This window comes from Hemiscyllium ocellatum, chromosome 15, assembly GCF_020745735.1.
Source record: "Hemiscyllium ocellatum isolate sHemOce1 chromosome 15, sHemOce1.pat.X.cur, whole genome shotgun sequence".
In the NCBI taxonomy this organism is placed as follows: domain Eukaryota; kingdom Metazoa; phylum Chordata; class Chondrichthyes; order Orectolobiformes; family Hemiscylliidae; genus Hemiscyllium; species Hemiscyllium ocellatum.
Genome location: NC_083415.1, coordinates 18,644,517 through 18,672,226, shown reverse-complemented (window position 1 = coordinate 18,672,226; position 27,710 = coordinate 18,644,517). Strand labels below are relative to the sequence as shown.

Here is a 27,710-nt window from a genome sequence, read left to right as displayed (position 1 = left end):
CGCTTGTTTGCCCTGCACGCTCCGCCCCGACGACAAGATGGAGGAGCTGCTTTCGGCTGCGGCTGACAGCATCGACTCGGAGGCGAGCGACGACGTGCGGCTGCCGTTGCGGAACCTGGTGAACGGTCTGAGGGAGGTGGTGTCACAGCTGCGAGGTGAGTTCGAGTGGCTCTGCGAGAGCAGGACTCAGGATCCTCCGATAGGACCCGATCCCGCAGTAAGGGGAGAGGGCTGCGGAGCCCGGGCAGGCCCTGGAGTCGAGGGTCCCTCCACTCTATCCGGACACGTCCAGGGTACTACCCCAGTGATAGTGAAGGGAGCTGTAAAAGGGGGCGAGAACCGGCTGTAGCAGCCCAGAGCCAGTGGAGGTAGCTGGAACAATCTGACATTCAGGTGTAGACACCTAGTTGATGCCTCCAGGCTGGGTTCCAGTACAGTAGAGGGGCTCTTCAGTTGTCTCACTGATCCAACCTCAACCTCAGTGGATTAATTCATCCCTATGCTTCCTCCAGGCTGTTTCTGCAGACCTCCTATCTCCTTTCTGTACCTATCTCTTCCCCCCCAGCTCCAAATCTGAATTAATCAAAAACGCAGTTCATAGAGTCATAGAGATGTACAGCACGGAAACAGACCCTTCGGTCCAACCCAATCTAGTCCCACCTGCCAGCATCTGACCCATATCCCTCCAAACCTCCTATTCATATACCCATCCAGATGCCTTTTAAATTCTGTATTTGTACCAGCGTCCACCACTTCCTCTGGAAGCTCATTGCATATACACGTACCACTCTCTGTGAAAAAGTTGCCCCATTGGCCTGTTTTATATATTTCCCCTCTCACCCAAAACTAAGTCCTCTAGTTCTGGACTCCCCCACCACAGGAAAAAGACTTTGTCTATTTACCCTACCCATGCTCTTCATGACTTTAAAGAACTCTATAACGTCACCCCTTACCTCTGACGCTCAAGCATCCCTTAGAAGTAAATCCAAAAACAGAATCAAAAATTCTGAAACATAAAAACAGAAAATACTCAATGGTACAGCCTTGGTGAGAGGATCAGAGTTACTATGTCAGGTCTAGAATGATTATGAAAAACTACAGACCTGAAATGTTAACTATTTCTTTTCCCACTGTTGCTGCCAACGTGCTGTGTTTGCCAGTATTTTGGTTAATTTTGCATGAAGTTCTAATTGCTGCCTCCTTCCCTGTACTCAATTCATTAGCATCGGCTGCTGATATGTGCCTTGATTTGGTTTTAAATGAACATTCTAATTTTTGTGCCGAAATCGCTTCCGGGCTAAATGCCTCTGTACCTGTCACCTTCTCAAGCCTTTCAATCATAATTATGTGCTTTTCTAACTTTTGCATCATGTGCATTTTCGCAGACCATTGATGGGTTTACCTTAAGTTGGTTAGGTTGAAAATCTGGATCTAACAGTGTTGTGATTGCATCCACAATACATGGACTACAATGGTTTAAGAAGACAGCTTGTGCACATTTAGGGATGGGCAATAAATGCTTAGCCTTGCTGGCAATGCTCGCATCCCTGGAGTGAATCTCAAAAGAAAATCTGGAATTCCCTCCAATACTATGTGCCTCTTTTCCAATTATAAATAGAGATGTATAGCATGGAGACAGACCTTTCGGTCCAATTCATCCATGCCGACCAGATATCCTAAATTAATCTAGTCCCATTTGCCCACACTTGGCCCATGTCCCTCTAAACCCTTCCTATTCATATACCCATCCAGTTGCCTTTCAAATGTTAAAACTCACACAACGCAAGGTTATAGTTCAACAGATTTATTTGGAGGTGTTAGCTTTCAGAGCGCTGCTCCTTCACCAGGTAGACAGCTACCTAATGAAGGAGCAGCACTGCAAAAGCTCGTGCTTCCAAATCAACCTGTTGGACTATATCCTTGTGTTGTGTGATTTTTAACTTTGTCCATCTCAGTCCTTCTTCAGTTCCACCACATCATGGTTCTCAAATGTTATAATTGTACCAGCCTCCACTATTCCTCCAGCAGCTCATTCCATACATGCATCCCTTTGTATGAAAAAGTTGCCCTTTTTAAATCTTTTCCCTTCTCGCCTGAAACCTATGCCTTCTAGATCTAGACTCCCGCATCCCAGGGAAAAGACCTTGTCTATTTACCCTATCCATGCCCCTCATCGTTTTATGAACTTCCATAAGGTCAACCCTCAGTCACTTCTTTAGTCTGCTGATGTTGAATTATTTTGTCAAGTATGTAGATTATTTGTCCCAATATTATCTTAATGACTTAATGTCAAATTTTGTATGATTGCACTTCTCTGAATGTGTTGGGATGCTTTGCTGTGTTGAAGTTTCTACCTAAATGAGAGTTTATGTTATGTGTGCTCTTTTGCATGTGATCTACATTCGATTCCAATGTTCCCAGTTAGCTTTTCTTAGCTGAGAGAGACATACTCCAATGGTTGTCAATGTTGAAGCTTGGAACTGTTAAGATAAATCTTGGAAATTGTATATTTATTCAAGTGGAAAGTGGGATTTGGATCCACGACAATTTTCATTCCCTTTTAGGTAGTCCACGAAATTTTGTCTAAACTAGTGTGTGAAATGAGACTCTATTTGTGTGATTGTGTTTGTGTGGATACCTGAGAATTGGCAAGTGTAGTTCACTGCAATGTGAGGGGACTCCTCTGCAAAGGAAATTATGATGAAATTGGAGCATAGTGGAGTTTGAAACATAAGGAACCCTCTCATGGTTTTATGTAAACCTGGGAAATGGTTGGTTTGAGAATTAATCAAATGGTTTTGTTTTATTGTTAACCTGCCAGGCTTATTGTTGTAGTGAGGAATGGGTGTCTCTATAAATGTGCAAAATGAGTGCTGAAGCAGGCTATTTGATTCTCCCAGCCTACTCTGCCATTCGATAGAATCCCACCTGAAATGTTTGTGTTTTTAACTCAAAACCGTCCCTTTAACCCTGATGATTTTTGTCTAATGTCTAAAAACTGTCTCGACAGTTTGTTTTAAAAAAACTTCAACAACCTCTTCCTCCATCACCTTCTCAATGCTAAAAGAAAAACAATTCTCCTCTGTCTTGAAAGGGCAAGTCCTAATTTTAAACAGTACCCTGTGGCATTAGATTCACACCAAAGAGGAAGCTTTTTTTTCCACATCCAACTTGTCAGAGCCATTTAGAAGATCTTGCAGACTTCAGTCAATTCACCTTTCTCTCTTCTAACCTTCTGTGAAAACAAGCTCGGTTTGTCCAACCTCTTCTCATAAGACAATCTGCTATGTCCACGTTTCAGTTGAGTAGAACTCTGAACCACTTCCTTTGCATTTGCATTGTTAAATAAGGAGAGAAGGGTCATATGGTATTTAAGATGTGGTCTCACCAATGCACTGTGTAACTGAAGTTTATCATCTTTGCTTTTATGTTCAATTCTTCAGATAATAAAGGATTGCATTGCACTAATCATAATTACTTGCTGTACCTGTATACAAACTTTTTATGACTCACTAAAACAGCTAGATGCTGCTTCACCTTGGAACTCTGCAGTTATTTTTCTGTTTTAAATAATATTCTGCATTATTTGATATGTTAAAAGTTTTACCATTTTAAAAACTTTTGAATAAATTTGAGCCTGTCCATCTGCATCTTAAGTTCTTTTGAAATGCTTAGAATTAGATTTTTCTTTTCAAAATCTGTAAAGATACCATGCAATGTTTATTGGTGTGTTGACTACAATCTTGTTTTGCAGCCACACTGCAAATAAAGTATCTACACCTATGACCTGTATTTATTTTGTAGCTTTAATTTTATAGAATTCTGAGGATATTTGATTTTTTTTAAATCCTGAAGATTTAGCTTTACTTCAGCAAATATACTCTTTCCAAAGATTACTGTGTTGAAGGTCAGAGGTCACAGGTCTAAAATAATTGGCCGAAGGTACAGTGGTAAAACCAAGAAAATGTTAGTGGTCAGAATTTTAATTACAAGTACCTTTTTGTTTCTTGCCTTTCCGTTGTCCCATTAACACTGATCTCTGGGATCTAACAGTTAGCTGTTGCATCAGGATTTTATTGAAATCCTACATTTAAAAAAAAAACCTGTTTCATCCATTGCAAGCCTTCAATATGAAATTGAATAAAGACTTGAAGGAGAAGAGCTGTGTAGAAATATGGAGAGTGGAGTCAACCGGATTGCTGTCTGAATGTGCTGGCATAAACTCCAATTTGTCAAATGTCTACTTCCTGTGCTGTACTATTGTCAGGGTTTTATAGATTTTGTTTTATTTTAGTCATATATGTATTCTCTGCAATGGTTGCTGGACTGAGAGCCCTGACTGTTTGTTTATCCCAGTCTACCTTCTCACCTCACTTTCTCAGTTCGAATATAGAGTTCAACTTGTGCTGAACTATTCCAGTTGAAATTTGATAACTCAGCAAAAGTGGCTTTTAATGAGATGCACTTGTTCTCTTAATAATCTGCACAATCAAGCAATGTATTCATGGAAATATTTCTCTTTTTAACAGAGGGAGAATCGTTGTGGAAATCAGAAAATTTTGACTTGCAGCACTTCTGGAAAACTCTAGGTTTGGTTCTTGATCTATAAAGATGTGAGAAGACATTACTGAATGTTGACTGCCTAAGTAAACTGAAAAATGTGTTGCTGGAAAAGTGCAGCAGTTCAGGCAGCCTCAAAGGAGCAGGAGAATCGACGTTTCGGGCATAAGCTGCCTGACCTGCTCCGCAACAACACATTTTTCAGCTTTGATCTCCAGCATCTGCAGTCCTTACTTTCTCCTAGTTGATTTTTGCCTAAGTAAGCTGTAATGCTTATCAGATAGACTAAAATACGTTAAACGTAGATGGGGATGATTTTTCAAGTCATATTTGGATACGTAAAGGAGCTAAGGCCAGGAACTAGAAAATATACAATTTAAGATCTCTACTGTAATATTGACATTAATTTAGGATCATTTTACTTATTTGAATTTTTAGCTTCTGTAAATCGGTATTTGTCATTTGAAGAAATGCTTGTGTTGGGGAAGAAGGATGTTACTATGCATGTTGCAATACGGTAAATTTGCTATCTGTGCATGCACAGGATCAAGAACCAACTGTCAGAAGGTTGCGGTTGAAAAAATATAGAGGAAAGTAGCAAAACTGTTTACGTTTTCATTATCATTTAGAACATTATTAGTACCTTTCCTATCCCAACATTTGTGGCAATGTCACATGCCCTGTGACTGACTAGTATATTGGTAAACCCACTCATACCAATCTTGATAGAACATTTAAGTGCAGCACAGGCCCTTTGGCCCTCAATGCTGCCCTGACCTGTGGAACCAATCTGACGCCTATCCATCCTACACTGTTCCATTTTCATCCATATGTTTATCTAATGACCATTTAAATGCCTTTAAAATTGGCAAGTCTGCTACTGTTATCCCTACCACCAAGTAAAGAAACTACCTCTGACACCTGTCCTATATCTATCTCCCTTCAATTTAAAGCTATGTCCCCTTCTGCTAGCCATCTCCATCCCAGAAAAAGGGCTCTCACCATCCACCCTATCTTACCCTCTGATTATCTTAGATGTCTCAATTAAGTCACCTCTCAACCTTCTTCTCTCTAATGAAAACAGCCTCAAGTCTCTCAGCCTTTCCTCATAAGACCTTCCCTCCATACCAGGCAACATCCTTGTAAATCTCTGAACCCATTCCAAAGCTTCCACATCCTTCCTATAATACGATGACCAGAACTGTACGCTCTACTCCAAGAACAGTCGCACCAGAGTTTTGTACAGCTGCAGCTGACCTCGTGGCTCTGAAACTCAATCCTTCTACCAATAAAAGCTAACACACCATATGCCTTCTTAACAAGCATGTCAACCTGGGTGGCAACTTTCAGGGATCTATGTACATGGACGCAGAGATCTCTCTGCTCATCTACACTACCAAGAATTTTGCTATTAGCCCAGTGCCCTTTATTCCTGTTCTTCCTTGCAAAGTGAATCACCTCATACTTTTCTGCATTAAACTCCATTTGCCACCTCTCAGCTCAGCTCTGCAACTTATCCATGCACCCTCTATAACCTGCAACATCCTTCAGTGTCATCTGCAAATTTACTAACCCATCCTTCTTTGCCCTCATATAGGTCATTTATAAAAATGACAAACAGCAGTGGCCCCAAAACAGATCCTTGTGATACACTACTCGTAACTGAACTCCAGGATGAACATTTCCTATCAACCACCACCTATCAGCTGGTCAATTTCTGATCCAAACCACTAAATCATCCTCAAAATCATGCTTCTGTATTTTGTGCAATACCCTACTGTGGGGAACCTTATCAAATGCCTTACTGAAATCCGTTTACATCACATCAATCACTTTACCCTCATCCACCTGTTTGATCACCATTTCAAACAACTCAATAAGTTTTGTGAGGCAAGATCTACCCTTCACAAAACTGTGTTGACTATCCCCGATTAAGTTATTCCTTTCCAAATGATTATAAATCCTGTCTCTTATAACCTTTTCCAACACTTTATCCACAACCGAAGTAAGGCTCACTAGTCTGTAATTACCAGGAAGATCTCTACTCCCCCTCCTGAACTAGGGGACAACATTTGCTAACCTCCAGTCTTCTGGTACTATTCCTGTAGACGATGACGACATAAAGATAAAAGCCAAAGGCTTGGCAATCTCCTCTGTGGCTTCCCAGAGAATCCTAGAATAAATTTCATCTGCCCAGTGGACTTACCCAATCTCTGTCTTTCCAGAATTGCTAACATCTCTTTGTGAACCTCAAACCCGACTAGTCTAGTTGTCTGTGCCTCAGCATTCTTCTCAGCAACATTGTCTTTTTCCAGTGTGAATGCTAATGAAGAATATTCATTTAGCGCTTCCCCTATCATCTCTGACTCCACGCACAACATCCCACTAATATCCTTGATTGGACCTAATCTTTCTCTTGTCATTCTTTTATTCCTAATACACCTACAATAAGCTTTAGGGTTTTCCATGATTCTACCTGCCAACAACTTCTCATGTCCTCTCTTGACTCTTCGCTCTCTCTTTAGGTCTTTATAGGTCTGTAGGTTACTTGTAATCCTCAAGTGCCCTAACTGAGCCTCCACGTCTCACCCTAACATAAGTTGCCTTCTTCTTTTTAACAAGAGTTTCAACTTCTTTAGTAAATCCCTTGCTCGACCACTTCCTCCCTGTCTGACAGATACATACTTAAAAAGGACACACAGTAGCTGTTCCTTGAATAAGCTCCACATTTCAATGGTGCCCATCCCTTGCACTTACCTTCCTGATCCTATGCATCCTAAGTTTTGCCTATTTGTATCTTAATTGCCTTTCCTCCAGTGGTAACTCTTGCCTTGTGGTATATATGTATCCCTTTCCATCGTTAAAGTAAACATAACCAAATTGTGGTTGCTATCACCAAAGTGCTCATCTACCTCCAAATCTAACACCTTGCCAGGTTCATTATCGAGTACAAAATCCACAGTGGCCTCGGCCCTTGTTGACCAGTCTACATACTGTGTCAGGAAACCACCCTGCACCCATTGGACAAAAACTGACCCATCTAAAGTACTTGATCTATAACATTTCCAGTCAATATTTGGCAAGTTAAAGCCCCCATAGCAACTACCCTGTTACTCTCACTGCTATCCAGAGTTATCTTTGCTGTCCTTTCCTCTACACCTCTGCAACTATTCGGAGGCCTATAGAAAATTCCCAATACGGTGACCACTCCTTTCCTGTTTCTAACCTCAGCCCATACTACCTCAGTAGACAAGTCCTCAAATGTCCTTTCTGCCACCATAATATGTCCTTGACTAACAATGTCACACCTCCTCCTCCTTTACCATCTTCTCTGTTCTTATTGAATAAAGTAAAAGTTTATTCCTGAAAGTAAAACTTACGGTACTTAGGAGGTTGCGTGTTTAGCGTTATTTTGTTGTAATTCCAAAAAGACTTGTGATTGAAGAAAAGAACAATATTCATTCCAACCAATATCTGGCATTATTTTTATTATTTCACAGAATCAAAATTTCTATGAATTCATCGAAACTTTTGCCAATGTGATTGTACTAATGACTTCCATGAGGTTAACTTGTAGCGTTAAAAGCAAATACAATACAATAGGAAAAATTTTGCAGTAGCAATTTAAACTCTGCCGCCTCAATAAATTTTAGATTTCAGCTTATATTAGGCTTGGCTTATTCCACACTTTGTAGTTTCAGTTGTGGTCACTGTAACTACTTCCAGCTTTTATTTTATTTGTTTGAACTATTGCCTAGCTTATCTGAACATGTTTCTTTTAGGTGACTGCTTCAAAGCAATCTCACATGAAGCAACAAAGCTAAGTCTGGCCTTTTCAAAACCACCCTTACCATCTGTACAAGTAAGTATGCAACTTGCACTTCTGATTACAATTCTTGCACATGGTGAAGCAATACTGTATTTAAAGTATTTTTGTTTTCCATATTAGGACTGTCAGAAACTCACTGCAGACTTTCAGAAGAGCACCCTTAATTTAACCACTGTGTACTTCTGGTTACCCAAGAGTCAAGGCAAGTGCTACTGAAGCGCTACACATTTATCATTGGAATGAAAAAGGTTAAAAAGATACCATAGCTGTGAAAAATTAGCAAACATGTTGGATGGATGGTTATTTCTCTGTTGCATGAGATTAAATATGTCAATGACTTGGAATGTTGACCTTGCACAGCTTTAACCTTTTATAAACTGCTATTCCTCATGAACTGCATTTGAACCATAACTCAGTTCTGAAAGACGTTATTCAATTTTATGTTACAACTTGAATGTTTGAGTTGCCTTCTTGTTCTGTGTGGCTGAGTTGAGTGCAAACAACTTTACTTGGCCTTCCAAATAAGCCTACCAAGAGATCTCTGTAGGCAGTTCCAATTATCTGCATGTACTTCCTGTGAAACTGCATCATTTAATACAGTTTTGACCTTTTCAGTCCATGTTGGTGAAATGTAAGGCACCTTGAAATGCTTGTAGTGCTATGACTGTAATTTAACCATCTTAAACCTTGCAGCAATCAAATGGCGTTCCTGGCCAATGAAGATAAAAACAAAGTCACTTTTCTGCATCTTCTCAGTTTTTCATACCCCTCCTCTTAACTCCACCAGCCTTCCACATGCCCTTTTGTTTCCATCCCATAATTTGGAATCTTGTATTCTGTTTGATTTGAACGATTTTGCATGTTTCACAACCCCCTTTCCCATCACCAAAATCATGGATGTTGGTTCCTCGCATTCTTTGGTATTAATTTCAAGTCTTTGTTTTTACCTCCAAAGCTTTCTAGCCATGTCCCACTCTGCCTCAGAAAGCTCCTTTAACATCTTGACCAAGCTCACTGTCACTTCAGAAGGGAAAAGAAAATTACAACGTGTCTGATAATTTATAGGTCCCATTTTTAAAATAAAATCATTAATAGAATATTGTCATCACTTGCCAGGCCAGCATGTTTCACCCATATCTAGTTGTCCTTGAGAAAGTAGTGGTGGTCTGTCACCCTGAATTGCTGCAATAAATTTTGTGTAAGTATCCCCACAATGCCATTGCATCAGACTAAAAAGGAACGGGAGCAGGCTGTTCAGCTCATCAAGCCTGTTCTGCTATTCAGAAGGTTCAACACCCCTCACACCCTGTTCTTTCCATAATCCTCAATTCCACTATTGATCAAGGATCTAACTGTCTGGGCCTTAAATATATTTAAGGACTCTGCATCCACAGCTTTCTGTGGCAAAGAATTAGGAGAAAGTTCTAAGCTTTTGATCTAGTGACATTGAAAGAAAGGCAATATTTTCAAATCAGAATAAGAAGTGATTTTGGAGAGAACTTGTGGATTAGACATAAGTATGTGATATATCTAAACAACAGTCATAAAACTGATGGGCTGAAGTTCTGTTTTGGAAAATATAAGTTGTCACAATTTTATCCTGAAGAATAATTGTCACCAATAAGTGACAACTTTTCAAAGATTCTGGTGTTATCTGTGGACTCAGCATAGCTGCTAATGCACCCATTGTAATCACTTTTCTAGTGTATAATGCTTGGAAGAATGTTTCTGTGGTTATGCTGAAATTTGACAATGGTACATTTGGAAAGGTGATTTTGTATACTTAATGGGAAGTTTCTGTCAGTATTATACTTGACCATTCCTGCAACCATGAATTTCTTAGGATTTTTTTCAACATTTCTATTACGAATATATAATAGAAAGTTTTGCATTTTCTGTATTCTAATATTGTTCTTTTAAAAATTGATTTTGAATATGTTGTTCAAAAAGTATCTGAGTACATTGCGTTTAAGTGTGATATATTTTGTATCGACAAAAATTATGGATAGCAATCATTGATTGTGATGGTCAAGAGAAGGTAATGATTGTCTATTCTACTTCAGGTGTAACTCTACGACGATTAGTTCGAGATGCCACAGTGGACATAGTGGAAGGAGTCATTCAGCTTTTAAATGTGATACTGAGCACACCCCTTCAAAGGTGCAAAATTTCAGTTATGCAATTCATCTGACAATATAAAGCAAACTTGCATTGTTATTTAAAATCCAGTACTTAACAAAGCCTATGATACCTTCAGGAGAACAAGAAATGTTTTGCTCAGATATTCTTTTAAAACTGGTGAACTTTGCTATCTCTCTTTCCATGTTTAATCTTCAACTGTAAGTTTAATTCAGATATACAGTTCTCCATGAACACAATGTTACTATTATTTATAGGTGGCTGTTTACAGAATGGATTGTCAATGCAAAAGCGGCAGACACCCTATCATATGCACTGAACTACTGTTTGGAATGCCTCCAGTAGATCCTCCACACATTGCATTCAAAATCATTAATCTAAGCAAGCATGATAATGTTAGCGTTTTGTTTTTGTCTAACATTAAACAATTTGTGCATTACATGGTGCGAATGTGGTGGTAAAAGGAAAATAGGAAAGTATGTAGTAAATGGTTTGAAGTGAATCTGATTTTGGATTTTGCATTCTGTCACTGTCAGCTTTGTTGTTTTCCCCAAAATTTAAACAAAAAACAGTTTTCTGAAGGGTGAATTTGTGATGGACTCATGTTGAGATGAATAGAAAACTGGCAGAGAGGAAGCAGTAAGAATGAGTGGGTCCTTTTTCAAATTAGTAAGCAGTACCTGTAACTAGTGGGGTGCCACGAGGGTTATACAAATCATTAATATTTATTGTGAATTGCTGGGGTCCCAGCTTTCACAACAGATATTAATGATTTGGATGAAAGAACAAAATGTAACATATCAAAGTTTGCAGATAATACCAAGTTGGGTGGGAGGCTGAACTGTGACGTGGATGCAAAGATCCTTCAGCATGATCTGGACAGGTTGAGCGAGTGGACACATCAGTGGAATGATGCAGTATAATTTGGATAAGTGTGAGATTATTCACTTTAGAAGCAAAAACAAGAAGGCACGTAACTACCTTAATGGCTATACATTGGGCGAGGGGAGTGAGCAGCAGGACCTGGGTATCCTTGTGCACCAGTGGCTGAAGGTAAGCATGCAGGTGCAGCAGGTAGTAAAGAAGGCAAATGGTATGTTGGCCTTCATTGTGAGAGGTTTAGAGTACAGGAGCAGGGATGTGTTGTTGCAGGGCCTTGGTGAGATCATCCAAGAATATTGTGTGCAGTTTCTGTCTCCTTTTCTCGAGGGAGTGCAGCGAAGGTTTACCTGGCTGATCCTGGGGATGAAGGGGCTAATATGAGGAGAGATTGACTGACTCAGTTAGGATTATTTTTCCTGGAGTTCAGATGGGTTGAGGGGGATGGTGGTGGGGGTGGTGCGAAGGATATCTCATAGACACTTTTAGAATAGTCCTGTTGGAATTTTATTAGATCCCTCAAAGTTGCCACCCAGGTTGATATGGTTGTTAAGAAAATGTGTGGTGTATTAGCTCTCATTATCAGGGAGATTGTGTTTTAAGAGACACACGATTATACTACAGCTCTATAGGGTCCTAGTTAGACCACACTTGGAATATTGTGTTCACTTCTGGTCGCCTAATTATCAGAAGGATGTGGAAGCTGCAGAGGAGATGCTGCAGAGGAAATTTATTAGGATGCAGCCTGGACTGGAGGGCATGTCATGTAAAGATGATTTGAGGGAGCTAGGGCTTTTCTCATTGGAGTGAAGAAGGATGAACGGTGACTTGACAGAGGTATACAAGATGTTGAAAGGCGTAGATAGAGTGGATCGGCAGAGACTTATTCCCATGGTGGAAGTATCTATCATAAGGGGGCATAATTTTAATGTTATTAGAGGAAGATTCAAGGGTGATGTCAGAGGTAGGTTCTTAACTCAGAGAGTGGTGTGCGCGTGGAATGCACTACCAGCACGTTAGGGACATTAAGTGATTCTTAGATAGGCACATGGAAGTTAGTACATTGAAGGGTGTATAGGTTAGAGTAATCGAGGGCCAAAAGGCCTTTACTGTGCTGTACTGTTCTATGTTCTATGACTAGACCGCGTAGATGCAGGGGAGATGTTCCTGATGATAGATGTATCCAGAACCAAGGGTCACAGTTTAAGGGTTCAGGATAGACCATTTGGGACAGATATGAGGAGACATTTCTTCACCCAAAGAGTGGTGAGCCTGTAGAGTTCATTACCACGGGAAGCAGTTGATGCCAAAACATTGAGTGTATGCAAGAGGTGCCTAGATTTAGAACTTGCGACAAAAGGAATCAAAGGTTATGGGGAGAAAGCAGCTATTGAGTTGGGCGATCAACCATGATCAGGACAAATGGTGGGGCAGGCTCAAAGGGCTAAATAGCCACCTCCTGCTTCTATCTTCTGTGTTTCTGAGTAATCAGATTTTTGAAATACCTCAAGGTTTCATTTTAAGTTCAAGGATAAGATGAAAAGAGAGAATTAAAATTATGATCTCATTTTCTTTTAGCATGAATATAAATTCAAAGCAAACTTAGTAAAAAGATGACTGCAACTTTTAAGAAAACTTGTAATTGGCAATTCAGAATTTGATCAGTGTGGCCATGTGCTCATGAACTGACAGTGAAACCCACTTGATGAAATTCAGTTTGTCTTGAAGTCTGTTTTGATTTTTCTTTTTAAACTTTAGCACCATTTTAGCCCTGCGTGTTTATGTGCTGAAGAATTATTCTTCATAAGATAATTTTGATCTTAAAGCTTTGGCTATGATTGTACTCTTTTCTTCCCATGTAGATTTGCATGATTTGTATGTGACATTTCTTTTGGCTTCAGTTTATCACAGGGCCAACTGACATCCACAGGGGGAGTTTGGGAAGCTTGTGACAAGTTTTCTAAATTGCCAAAAGGTAATGTAGGTTTCAAAATATGTCATAAATTTCCTCTCTTCCATTTCCCCCTCACTCCTTTCTCCCTTCCCAATTCTCACTAACCCCACCAAAATTCCTTGTTTATCCGCCCTGTTCCCCCCCCCACCCCATTTTGCTCTCCCCACATTCACCTCTCATCTGTTTCTCCCATTCTGCTTTCTCTCCCCCTCTCCCATTCCTCACTCCCATTTCTCTTTTTCAACCACCTGTCGATTCCTCTATAAATATTCGTATTTTGATGTTTTTTGTATCAATAGTTAACCGTGGCTCATATAAAGTTTTGGAGGTGCTTTGGAATTGAAGAATTGGTTACTGAGCCTCTACCACTTCAAACCTTTTTTGCTAAGTGTCATGTATGATTGGATTAGAGTTACTCATGAGATTTGTCATTAACAAAATGTCGAGGTGATATTTTTTCTTTTACGTGTAATACATAGAACACAGAACATTACAATGTAGTACAGGCCTTTCGGCCCTCGATGGTTTCACAGGTTGGTGCGACAATCTGAAGCCCATCTAAGCTACACTATTCCATTCTTGTCCATGTGCCTATCCAATGACTATTTAAATGCCCTTAAAGTTGGTGAGTCTACTACTGTTGCAGGCAGTGCATTCCACGTCTCTACTTCTGAATAAAGAAAAGGGCACAGTGGTTAACACTGCTCTTCACAGCACCAGGGACCCAGGTTCGATTCCAGCCTCCGATGACTGTGCAAACGCCACACAGACATTTTCCCTGTGTCTGCGTGGGTTTCCTCCAGGTGCTCAGGTTTCCTCCAACAATCCAAAGATGTGCAGGTTAGGTGAATTGGCCATGCTAAATTGCCCATAGTATTAAGTGCATTAGTCAGAGGGAAATGGCTCTCGGTGGATTACTCTTCAGAGGGTCGGTGTCTACTTGTTGGGCCGAAGCTTGGTAATCTAATCTAAAAAAAACTACCTCTGGCATCTGTCCTATATCTGTCATCCCTCAATTTAAAACTATATTCCCTCGTGCTAGCCACCTCCATCCAAGGAAACAGGCTGTCACGATCCACCATGGTAACCCTCTGATTATCTCATCTGTCTCAATTGAGTCACCTATTAACCTTCTCTCTAATGAAAACAGCCTCAAGTCCCCCTGCCTTTCCTTGTAAGACATTACCTCTATACCAGGCAATATCCTAGTGAATCTCCCCTGAAACTTTTCCAAAATTTCCACATCCTTCCTATAATGTGGTGACCAGAACTGTATGCAAAACCCCTAGTGTGGCCGCACCAGAGTTTTGTACAGCTGCCGTATGACTTCATGGTTCTGAAACTCAATCCCTTTATCAATAAAAGCTAACACACCATATGCCTTCTTAATAACCTGATCAACCTAGGTGGCAACTTTCAAGGATCTATGCATCTGGACACCGAGATATCTCTGCTCGTCTATACTACCAAGAATTTTACTATTAGCCCAGTACTCTTTTTTTTCATTTATTATTCTTGTTACTCTTTCCTAGGTGAATCACCTCACACTTACCTGCATTAAACTCCATTTGCCACCTCTCAGCCCAGCTCTGCAGCTTACCAATGTCACTCTGTAACCCACAATATATTTTGTCACTATCTGCAACTCACCCAACCTTAATGTCATCCACAAATTTACTATCCCATCCTTCTATGCCCTCATCCAGGTTATTTATAAAAATGGACCCAAAACAGATCCTTGCGCTAGACCACTAGTAACTGAACTCGAGGATGAACACTTCCCATCAACCACCACTCCCTTCTTTCAGCTAGCCAGTTTCTGATATTTACAGAGCAACTTTGATTATCCAAACAGAACAGGTGGGGAGTATTTTGTTCTGATATGATCATAAACATAGGAAGCATTTACTGGAACTTGAGATCTTGTTTAGATAATCCAAAATTTGGATAATTGATGTTCAGGTAACAGAGGTGTTCTGAATTTGCCAAGCATCCCTAGTTACCTTTTCAAATTTTTATAGCAATAATAATGAATGACAGTCTGCCTGCTTTGTACTCAACAGATAACCAGGCAGCTGTTCTATCATTGATGTCTTCTTATGCAGCTATTGTGGAAGATGCTTTGGAAGAAATGGAACAGGTACAAAAGATAGAACATACAAACCAAGACTTAGTGTGTCTGTGAAATATTAGGAGCTTGATCTGCGCAGTATTGGATTCTGTTCTATTAGAAAGATTGTACAATGGTTGCAATGCTGATTTGATTTGAACATGTCAAGAATGAATAACTAATTAAGTCCTAGGAAAAAATGGTCGTTTTTCATTATAACCGAACAGAATGTTAGGAGGAGATGTAGATAACTGCTGACATGGACCAGTTGAGCTGAATAGCTGTGTCCATGTTGTAACTTTAAAGTGTCTCTATAATATTTTAATTTCATTGAGTAATACAGAATGCAGAGAGCATACAACCCTTTAAGAAGGAGGATGAGATCTTTCAGCCCCTCAAACCTGCTCTGCCATTTAATGTGATCATCATGGATTGAATATGCCAAAGTCTTTAATCCACATTGTCCACACAATACTTTACAGCATTTGTTATCACAAATCAATGAACTATTCGTTTAGCCATGCTCAAAGAAGTTTCCACAGCCCTGTGGGACAGAGAATTCCAAAACTTCCTAACCCCCTCGCAACCTGCTCCTAAATGACACCTGCCTTATGTTTAACTCATGGCTCCTAGTTATTGACACCCCACATGGGGAAACGTCACTTACACTTTCTATCTTGTTAAGTATTTGGTAGGTTTCAATGCGATCACCTCTCATTCTTGGAAACTCCAAAGGCTACAGGCTCAGTTGTCCTCATCTGTCTTCATAGGACAGCACTCACCACCCTGGGAAAAAATCTGGTGAATTTCCTTTGAATTCTTTCTATGGCTGTGACACCCTCTCTTGCATAGAGACCGAGTCACCTATAATACTCCAGCTATGATCTGACCAAGCTCCTATGCAAATGAAGCAAGGTTTCACTGCTCCTGTACTCCAATCCTCTTGTATTAAAGGCTAACATTCCATTAGCTTTCCTAATAGCTTGCTGCACCTGCATGTTAGCCTTCACTTTCTTATTCATAAAGACACTCTGGTCTCTTTTAACATCTGCAATTTCCAACCTCTTGCCATTTGAGGTATATGTTAGATGTGCTCCTGTAAAGGAATGTGGGTGACCTTACATTTTTCTATATTATCTTCTATCTGCCATGTTCTTGCCCACTGATTAAATGTGTCCAAACCTTCCTAACGCTGTTTTACATCCTCTTCACAACATAGAATGCTGCTTAGTTTTGTACCATCTGCAAATGTGGAAATATATTTAGATGCTAATCTGTCTGTATTTGTTCTGAATAAAGCTCTCAATTAGTCCTGTATCCCTGCCCTTTTCCTTTGGTCTGTACTCTTCTCTTCTAATGATTAACAAATTCCCTTTGTAAGTCACTATTGAAGCTAGGACTTCACTTCAAATCAAACTGTGCTGTGGAATGCAGTATCTGCACATTGTACCTCTGGCTCTTTTTCCAATTGCCTTCAAAAATGTGTCTTCTAATTACTGACCCTTCAGCCCACTGGATCAGTTTCTCCTTGTATAATCTGTCAAAAGCTATGTGACTGTCTCAACTCATCCTTTCTGTTCAAGTAGCTTTATCTTTGCATTCCCTTTAAAACTACATGATTTTGGTTATGATATTGTTGCTCATTCTTTCCATTGATATGTGTGAAATTGCATGTGACTACGGTTTCTTAATTTACCAGTTTGTTACAATCATCTTCACAGTTTACATTGTGGGGTAGGAAATTTCATCCAAAATAGCACAGAGCGCAGTGCACCTTTTTAAACAAAAATTACCAAAATACTAATAAAAGTGCTTTAAAAAAGTAACTTGTTTAAATGGAGATTCCATTTTAATTTTTTTTTGATGATCCAAATGTCAAAATGCAGTTAAGTATGGTTTGGTGATCTGATTCTATCACCTTATCACACATTTTCCCATTTGTTCTTTACCCAGGTTCCCTAATTTCTATTTGCTTCAAGTCTATCATATTTCCAACTTCTCTCCTTTCTGATGAAAGGTCATTGATTTGAAATTTGAATATTTTTCTCACCACACATGTTGCCTGAGTACTTCTGGCATTTTCTGTTTTTATTTGTCACATGTGCGACATTGGGCAAGGTAATCACATTGGTCAGAGCGGTTCTGTGGCATCTGAAGCGGGGCAAATTAGCTGCTGTCATTTTTATGAAAAATGTGGAAAGCAAATCAATATGTTCTTAAATAGTTTGACCAAAAGAAAATTGAACACTGTGCTTCCCATTTTGACCACTTGGTGGAAATGTAGATCACTGTTCTCATGAAAGGTAGTGGTTGCAAATAGTACCTGATCAGCTGAATATCCTGGCATTTTCTGTTCTTATTTAACCTCTCAATGCTTCAGTTTTATTTTTCATGTGTACATTCAGATGTCTGATTCAGCTTGAAAACTTTTCCAGTTGTGCCACATCACTGCACATTCTTTACTGAGCCTTTGCTTATTGTATAATCTGAGATTAGAGAGAGGTAGAAAAATGAAAACTTGCTAATAATTACAAGGCTTGTCAGTATGTTTTCTTCTCTTTACAAACTAACTGAATGAAGAAGTGGCACCTAAAATGATGATCCCACTTTCAGCTAAAATCAGCCAATAAGGACTTAAACCAGAAGTACAAAGACCACAGGCTAGGAAATCAACTTTCCTCTTCTTTTCTCACACCTAGTGATGGTTGAGGCAGACAAAAAACTTGTTTGTAACTGATTAGCCTGTCACCAGAAGTGGTAACTTGGACATATTCCATATCAAAAATGGTTGCCCCAAGCATGTCGTTGAAAACCATGAACTGGATGCTGGAAGTTTGAAACAAAAATACATTTCTGGAAAATCTCAAACTTTGACAGCATCTGTGGTAAGAAATCAGTGTTAATGTTTTAGGTCCAGTGGCTGACTTCCAAAGAAGTTAAGTTTAAGCTTTCAATGCTGGAACAGAGGCACTGTCTAAGACTGATATTTGTAAGAGCTGACTATACTGAGCCATTTTAAGATAGTGGTAAATAAATTCTCTAGAAGCTGTGTAACAATAAGTTGCATGTATTTGGCAGGCTCAGAACGCAGACAATCCCGATCCATTCAGTGACATTTTTGATGATGCAGATTCTCGAGAAAATCGGGACACTTACTGGTCAGAAGCGGACAAGCAAATCATAGCTCCTTGCTTGGGACTAGTAAAAGCAGCTAAAGCCTGTTTGAAAAAGGTCTCTGGAGCAATGAAAACTCATGGGAAGATAGATAACTTACAACACATAACGCAGTTGGATGATTTGGGTGACATTACCACTGAAATTAGCCCCAGGTGAGTGTGGTATTACTATAAAATGCAAACCTGTCTGCGACAGATCTTTTACATCTGTGGGATAGGCAAATATGGTTGGGTTGGGTTGGGTTTGAACTTGACTTTTATTTTCCTTTTAATCAAATATTAGCTCCTGTGAACAACTCCAGCTTGAGCTATCATTAGGCAATAGTGAGCAGGGATCTACACTATCCAAGCTGCCACCTTTGGTGGAAGATGTTAAAGCAGAGACCCTGATAGTGGACAAGATCCCATGGCATTATTTGAGAAAGTGTAAGGTGATTTCTTGGGCTGCCATGCCCGACATCATTCCTAAAATAACATGGCTAAAAGTGGTTATCGATCATTTAGTTCAATGTGGTTTACAAATTAGCTGACACATTTGCTGGAATAACATTTATTACAGTTCAAAAATACTATTTCATCCATAAATTGCTTTGGACACTACAAAAATAAAAGTTCTTTTTAATGGATTCCTAATAAATTTTACACATTATGTTTCTATGAATATACATTTGGAGACAAGGGAGTCATTGTATTAATCTTGCCTGACTTGAATACCGTACTAACCTTACAAGCCATGACAGGTTTATAGGCGTTGTTGGTAAATGTATTGCTTACCTCTTCTAGTGTTGATGAATTGGTCTTGAGTCTTTACCCTCCAATGGACTACCTGACTGTGCGAACAAATGTGAGTATTTGCCTTGAAAAGCATTCAGCAGTGTTGCACTGTACTATGCTTGTCTTGATTCAAGCACAATGTAGGAATGGCAAGATGGCACTGTTTGTTTCTTTTGTATTTTGTTTAATGGTACGATGGAACTTGATTCCAGGAGCGCACAGTGTAGATTTGTACAGAAATACAAAATTAGAATGTTTTTATCCTCAACTTATTTCCTCGTACTTCATTGGGTGTACAAATAGATTTGTGGTGGAATCTGTTTATTTCTTGTTTCTTTAATTAAGTCATTTCTAGACAATGAGACAATATGCTGTGTGCCTGCTAATAAACACACAGGTTGGCCTCTGTCACCCACCATTTGTCTTTTTTTTCAGTATTTCTCTTTTTTGAAAAAGTGGTTTGTCTCCACTAAATCACTGCAGGGGTGACCTGGATGTGTACTCTGGAAATTTTAGGCATGGCACTATATAGATAGGAAGGAATGCTGATGAACTGATTTAAGCAGCATTTTTTTGTAGCATATCTTGATATATAGCCATGTGTAAGGTCCTGAGGAAAGGTTCTGACCTGAATCATTGACTCCCCTTCTCCTCTGATGCTGCTTGACCTGTTGTGCTTTTTCCAGCTCAACTTTTTATCCATGTGTTAGACATCCAAGCGTCATTAAAACAAAATGTTTGAGTCAGTGGCCTTTGCACCAATCAGACAGGTTGACTCCTTCAGTTTTTTCTTGAAGCGAAAGTTGTGATCAACTAATTTTTTTGATTTCTGCTATTTTCTTCTGGCCTATAGACCACTAAGAGAACTTTCAAACTGCCATGTGTTGGCCACTATTACTGTGCGTGATATATTTGATCACTTCTGCTCACCAGTAGAAAGTCAGAGATTTACTATTTGAATATTGTCAAAATGTTCTTTCTTTAATTATTTCAAAATAATTCAGATATTCTTGTGTTTCAGGCTGCAAATGTTGCTATGGTCTTGAACAAAGTTCTGGAAATAACCAAGTGAGTTAAATGATCTGCTGAGAAAACCTAAAATATTTTCTTTTTGGCATTTCTTGGTTTTTAATTTTTATTTCTAAAACACATTGCAGTGTACATACTGTATACTTTTCTTTTAATATCTGAATACTATCTATCGCACTTTCACATTTGCCTTCAAACATGAGCTATGCTCTAAACAGAGTCACACAGCTTTGGAAACAGACCCGTCGGTCCAACAAGTTCACGCTGACCATGTTCCCAAACTAAACTAGTCCCACCTGCCTGTGTTTGGCCCATATCCCTCCAAGCCTTTCCTATTCACATACTTAGTGAAATGTTGTCTTTTAATATTGTAACTATATCTGCATCTGCCCCTTCCTCTGGCTGTTCATTCTATACTCAAATCACTCTACATCTCTGCAAGGAATAGAGATCTAATGCAAGGTGTAAAGATAAAATTAAATGCTTTCTATGTACATATGAAATATGAATTAGGAGCAGAAGTGAACCATTTGTTCCCTCTCTCCTGCTTTGCTATTCAGTAAGGTTATTGCTGAATTGATTGTAGTCTAAACTCCACATTCTCCTCCTCCCATAATCTTAGACTCATCCATTTGTCAAGAAATTGTCGACCTCTGCCTTAAAAGTATTCAAATCATCCCACCTCCTTCAGTCTGTGGAGTAGAGAGTTCCAAAGACTTGTGACCCTCAGAACAGAACAAGACCTTGTCTTCTCTGTTTTCAATGGAAGAACTTAGTTTAAGAGTGTCCCCCTTGAGTTCTGGAATAGGCAGCATTCCTCTGTTCAATTGTGCACTGTCTGTCACTAGGTGGCGACAGTGTCCCTTGTCTAAATCTTGGCCTAACACCCTCCCATTGATTTGAAAGGGAAATGCGCTTGATCAGTACCTTAGTCTTTCTCCACCATTTGTTGAAATGAATGATCATTAATTTATATACCAGCTCCATTTATTTTGGCGCATTGTGAAATTTCAGACAATATTTTAACAACTTAAACACCAGTATTAAAGTGTCACCTCAACTCACATAACTTTTGGTGTTCTGAGTGTCGATTGTTTTTTTGCTTGATCAAATTACTGATTAAGCAACAATTTACTATTTCTGTGGGTGTGAGATCTGTATCTCAACCACCTGTTAGTAAAATTGTTTGCCAGCCCTTCCCTGAAGGTTTTGGCCCTGATTTTAAAGTTATGCCTTTTTATAACCTACATTCTCCCTGTCAGTGGGAAAAAAAAGCTGGTCTCTATCCAGCCAGTCAAATCACCATTTGATTCTCTATATTCCACAGAGTACAAATTGAGTTTATCTAATCTTGGAACCATGGTAACATGTTAGTGTATCTCTGTCAGGCTTCTTCCAAAGCTAGTATAATTTTTCAACAATGTGATGCGTAGAATTTTACACACTGCTCCAAATGTGATCCAGTAAGGACTTTGTACAGTTGTAGCAAACATTTCTCCTTTATATTCTAGCCTTAGATATAAAGGCCAAACTGCCAAAAAGAATTTTACTTTGTTTTGTTTTGATGATTGCTGTGACAAAATCTTTCTGAACTTTCATTATTCTTTACATGATTTTTAAAAAGTACCCATTCTCCCTTTCTTGTCCAAAATAATTTTGCACAGTAATGCCTACTCACTTCAGCTATATTTAAATTTCCAAATTAATGAATTTATTTTCAAAGTTTGGGAGAAGGTTTATAGCTCGGGTGCTCGTTGTTGTGGTTCTGTTTGCCGAGCTGGGAGTTTTTATTGCAAACGTTTCGTCCCCTTTGTAGGTGACATCCTCAGTGCTTGGGAGCCTCCTGTGAAGCGCTTCTGTCATGTTTCCTTCGGCATTTATAGTGGCTTGTCTCTGCCGCTTCCGGTTGTCAGTTGCTGTCTGCTGCAGTAGCCGGTATATTGGGTTCAGGTCGATGTGTTTGTTGATAGAATCAGTGGATGAGCAAAACCAACGTAGTTTACAAAATCCCATGCAAGGACTGCACAAAATACTACATAGGACAAACAGGAAGACAGCTAACAACCCGCATCCACGAACACCAACTAGCCACGAAACGACACGACCAGCTATCCTTAGTAGCCACACACACAGACGACAAACAACATGAATTCGACTGGGACAACACTACTATTATAGTGCAAGTCAAACAGAGAACATCAAACAGTCCTTGCATGGGATTTTGTAAACTACGTTGGTTTTGCTCATCCACTGATTCTATCAACAAACACATCGACCTGAACCCAATATACCGGCTACTGCAGCAGACAGCAACTGACAACCGGAAGCGGCAGAGACAAGCCACTATAAATGCCGAAGGAAACATGACAGAAGCGCTTCACAGGAGGCTCCCAAGCACTGAGGATGTCACCTACAAAGGGGACGAAACGTTTGCAAAAAAACTCCCAGCTCAGCGAACAGAACCACGCAATGAATTCATTTATTTTCTTTGAGTGTAGAGACTCTCTTGTTTGGGCAAGTGAAGCTAACCTATCCTTATGACTTCCACATATCATTTAGCATAGCATTTTTTTTAAAATTGGGGCCATATGCATCATTTTTATGATCATGTTTGTTATGTGTTGGACTGTAAGATATCGGAGCAGAATCGAGCCATTTGGCCCATGTCTGATATGTTTCTCAACCTCATTCTCCTGCCTTATCCCTGTAACCTTTGATCCCCATGCTAATCAAGAACCCAGCTGTCTCTGTCTTAAATACACTGTATGACTTGCCCTCCACAGTCTTCTGTGGTAATGAGTTCCATACAGTCACCACCCTCTGGCTGAAGAAATCCCTCCTGATTAACTGTTCTAAAGAATCACCCTTGACCCTGAGCTGTACCCTCTGATTCTAGTCACACATACTATTGGAAGCATCTTCTCCATATCCACTTTATCCAGACCCATTGGTATTCTGTAAGTTTGAATGAGAATTCCCTCCCACCACCACCACCCCCCCAATCCTTCTGAACTCTATTGAGTATTGACCCAGAACCCTCAATCGCTCCTCATATGACAAGCACTTAATTCTTCCTGTTTTTCTTTTGAACCTTCTCTGGGCCCTCCAAAGCCAGCATATCTTTCCTGAGATACAGGGTCCAAAATTGCTCACAGTATTCTAAATGCAGTCTGATCAGAATCTTGTGAAGCTTCAGCAGACCATCCTTGTAGTTGTATTGTAGCCCCCTCAAATTGAATGCCAACATTGCATTTGCCTTCCTAACTGCCAACTGGACCTGCTTGTTAATCTTGAGAGAATCCTGAGCCATGACTTCTAAGTCCCTTTGTGCTTCAGATTCGCAAAGCTTTTTCCCATTTAGAAAATAGTCTTTGCCTCTATTCTTCCTACCAAAGTGCATAACCCTCACACTTTCCCACATTGCTTTTCATCTGCCACTTCGTTACTCTCTATCCTAGTCTGTTGAAGTCCTTCTGCAGCCTCCATGCCTCCTCAGCACTTCCTGTCCCTACACCTATCTTTGTGTCATTTGCAAACTTAGCAACCACGCCTTCAGTTCCTTCATCTAGATCCTTAATGTATAACATGAATAGTTGCAGTCCCAACACTGCTCCCTGCAGAACTCCTAGTCACCAGCTGCCATCCTGAAAAAGACCACTTTATCTCTGCTCTCTACTTTCTGCCAGTACCTTGCCCCTAACATCATGGGTTCTTAGCTTACTTAGTGGCCTCCTGCATGGCACTTTGCCAAAGCCTTCTGGAAATCTAAATAAGTTATGTTCAGTGGCTCCTTTACCTATCATGCTTGTTACCTCAAATAATTCTATTGGATTTATCAGACATGGCATCTCTGACAAAACTGTGCTAACTCAGCCCATTTTTACTGTGCCTACTACTTCTGTTCCTACGTAGCATAGTTTAGGGTTCTAGAGTGTAGTGGTAGAGCCAGAGTGGGTGAAAAAGGCAAAGTGAAGATGAAAGAATTTCAGGGACCAGAAAATTTATCTTGTGATTTGGACTCTTCAGCATGTAATCTGCTTAACACATACATGATGAGAAACATTAAACAAAAAAAGTGTGTAGAGATAACACACCATATCAAACAATGAAAGGTTATGAGGTCTCTCTTGTTTCTTCCTGAATTATGTAGTTCCTAATGACTGAAATTCTTGATAAGGTTAGAAGTATGTTATTTTACTTCGGGGGAGTTGGAGATGTGGGGAAGTATGCACTGACAGCCCACATGTTTTAGCTCACTGCTATGTCATTTCACCAGTTTGTTTTTAATATGGTGCAGTAGAGAAGGCTGATTAGGTAAAGTATGAATACCAAACAAAGCAGGACAGATTCTGGCAATTTGAAATTAAAACAAAAATTGATGAAAGAGCAAGAGATGAGGAAGGTTTCAAGTGGAGTTTGGGAGAAGTGGGAATATCTTCATGCTCTTGCAGCAGGCGAGAGAGGGAGAGGCTGTAAGTGGTGGTGGAGGGTAAAACTGCAAGGATGTTGCAAGGTAAGAGAGTTAGCAAGTAGAATGTTTGGGTGAAGGGGGCTGTATGTGAAGGTGAGTGGGGGTGGAGCCTGCAGAAAAGTGTGAGAAAGCTGCAAGGGGAGGGCCACAAGAGTGTGTGTGGAAATTGGAGGGGGGAAATGGGAGGCTGCAAAGAATAGGGGATTAAGGGGAGGCTGATAAAGTGGTGACAGGCTGCCAGAAAGGGGGAGGTGGAGACTGCAAGAGGGAAGGCAGGCAGCAAAGAGAGAACAGTTTTTGAAATGTCAACAAAAAACAGCTCAGAGCAGGAAAATTTGAAATTGCTGAGGTAATGATTTCCTCAAATGGATAAGAATCTCAAAGGCAAGACAGCATATCTTCATAGTTATTATGGAAAAAAAGATATAGTCTATGCTTCTATTGTACTGAACACATAATTCTCAAATATTAAATCTAAGAAGCCTTAAAAAGTGTCAAATTACTATTTAATAATTATATTGTGTGCCCTACTTCATGTATTTGCATAACCAAGTGTCCCTACATACAGTTCTTGACAGTGAATGTAATGTTAAGCCAGGAATTAAAGATACTTATAAATATCCTGTAGACTATGAATCAAACTGTAATTCATTTTAAATTGTTACAGCATAGATTCTGTCTTGTGCGCTTGTAAGTTATTCTGTGAGAAGCTCTGCATATCCATATGTAGCCACTTGCATGCAGAACTCTGCTCAGAGCTGAAGAATTGGATTTCTAAAAAAGAACTAATCTGGGATGAATAGCTTCAGTATAAAAACACCATATGGCAGTACTGTAAATTACTTTTGACTTGAAAATGTTAAATATTCATCATTAATGTGTTTCTACAATGTAATTATCAAACTGTTTTAATTCCCGTTTTTGGAACTGACAAAATAAGCTGTCTGCACACTTTTTTTCTGCATTGTATAATACTGCCATTTCAAGTGCTGTTTTATTTTCTTTGTTTAGATCTAGTCACATGTGCCCTGAATCTGAGAACAGCTGGTTGCAATTTCTAAGTGGAGCAATTGAGCACAATATGGATAAAGTCAAGAATTTAACTCAGAGCAGTACATAAGTTTTCTATGGTGTTGTTTGGTGAAATCATCGACTATAGATTATTTAAGAAGCACACAGCATTGAATAAAAATAGTTGTAAACATTTTAGCAAATGAGTGAGTGTTTCTATATATAAGCCTACAATTTCTCTAGGTGAACATGTATTCTCAAAGCTGTTCACTATTCCTTTCCTTCAAGACACACTGGTCTCCTGACTTACTGATGTACTTGTGTGGATTTCAGCACTCATGTTTGAAAATTGCAGCAACATTTCACCATTAAATTGGATGGCTTTTTTTGGGGGGGAATAGTTGTGGCCTATGATTGTTTTCCTTCCATTGGAATAGAAGTCTCCCTGTTAAGCTAAAAGTTGCTTATGAAATATGTTTAGCACTCTTAGCCAGCTTTCATTACATGTACATTTATTACAAAGAATAAGGAATAATTGAATGCAAGTTGGTATTAATTTTGATTACTCTTTGTGCATATGAAGTAAATTATGGCACTTAATCTTTCATCTGGCTGAAGGGCAGCATTTGGGATACCTAAAAAGCTCTTCAAGTGAAATGATGTTTGCGTCAAAGGCAATTTTTTTGCTTGTTTTGAGTTTAATAAAGTCATTCTGCTCTTTATTAATGATTTGTTCTGGTGTCTTTTGTAAAATAACTGGCATCTGATATGAAATATGTGCTAGTTGACTCCTTTAACCTTGAATTCTGGTTCAGGTCTATTATTTGGTTGGTTACAAGCAATTCATTGATCAATCAGGTCGTTGTAAGTTTGAAGTTGGGCCCTAACACTGTTCTTTCAGGTGTCACGTTGGAAGCATCCCATCATTTGTATGCTTTAACAGTCCTGGTTGACACTCCTTTATTTCTGTGCTTTGTGGCAGGCATCTTTGATCCCTAGCCTTTGCTCTGTACTAACATACTCCTCTCCTTCCCCCTTTGCTCCCAACCCCTTCCAATCCTGTTCTAGTAGAACTCACTGAACAATAAACTGTTGCCTCACTTTTCCCATCTGTACAACCGGCCAATGATTCTGTTTTTGTCTTACTGCTATAATCAGTAGCAATTTTACTTAGGATGAAATGAGTTGTAACTTTCATCTGTAGAGAAAACTATTTGTTTTATGAGCATGATGTTAAACATCTCCAATCTAGTCCAACTCTAGGTAATTCAGACCAGAAATTGCCATAAGATTTCCCTGTTAAAGTATGGTAAAACAGATTAGATTAGACTTAGTGTGGAAACAGGCCCTTCGGCCCAACAAGTCCACACCAACCCCGCCGAAGCGCAACCCACCCATACCCCTACATTTACCCCTTACCTAACACTACGGGCAATTTAGCATGGCCAATTCACCTGACCCGCACATCTTTGGACTGTGGGAGGAAACCGGAGCACCCGGAGGAAACCCACGCAGACACGGGGAGAACGTGCAAACTCCACACAGACAGTCACCTGAGTCGGGAACTGAACCCGGGTCTCAGGCACTGAGAGACAACAGTGCTAACCACTGTGCCAATCTATCTGGAGAACTCTCATTCCCTTAGTCGAGTCCCATTTTGCCTTTACAACATCAAGCCAGGCATATCAGCAATGACTGATCTTAATTATTGTCAGCAAAATCAGATAAATTACATTACAAAAGTAAAAGTACTGCAAATATTGGAAATCTGGAAGTCA

General features: G+C 39.6%; 1 protein-coding gene across 1 annotated transcript; it reads left to right on the top strand.

Annotated features, from left to right (window-relative positions):
- ccndbp1 (cyclin D-type binding-protein 1) lies at positions 1-26,658 on the top strand. Its single transcript, XM_060835978.1, has 11 exons — positions 1-155; positions 4,530-4,589; positions 8,343-8,422; positions 8,510-8,591; positions 10,453-10,549; positions 13,309-13,382; positions 15,425-15,501; positions 18,550-18,800; positions 19,431-19,491; positions 20,443-20,489; positions 25,933-26,658. The coding sequence occupies exons 1-11, from the start codon at positions 38-40 to the stop codon at positions 26,039-26,041; spliced, it is 1,056 nt and encodes a 351-aa protein (XP_060691961.1). The 5' UTR covers positions 1-37; the 3' UTR covers positions 26,042-26,658.
- Positions 26,659-27,710: the final 1,052 nt, after the last annotated feature.

Excerpts from the sequence above, each read along its gene's own strand:
- ccndbp1 (XM_060835978.1), top strand. The coding sequence starts at position 38 with ATGGAGGAGCTGCTTTCGGCTGCGGCTGACAGCATCGACTCGGAGGCG. Across the intron at positions 15,502-18,549 it reads CTTTGGAAGAAATGGAACAG|GCTCAGAACGCAGACAATCC; the intron begins GTACAAAAGATA and ends TGTATTTGGCAG. Across the intron at positions 19,492-20,442 it reads ACCTGACTGTGCGAACAAAT|GCTGCAAATGTTGCTATGGT; the intron begins GTGAGTATTTGC and ends CTTGTGTTTCAG.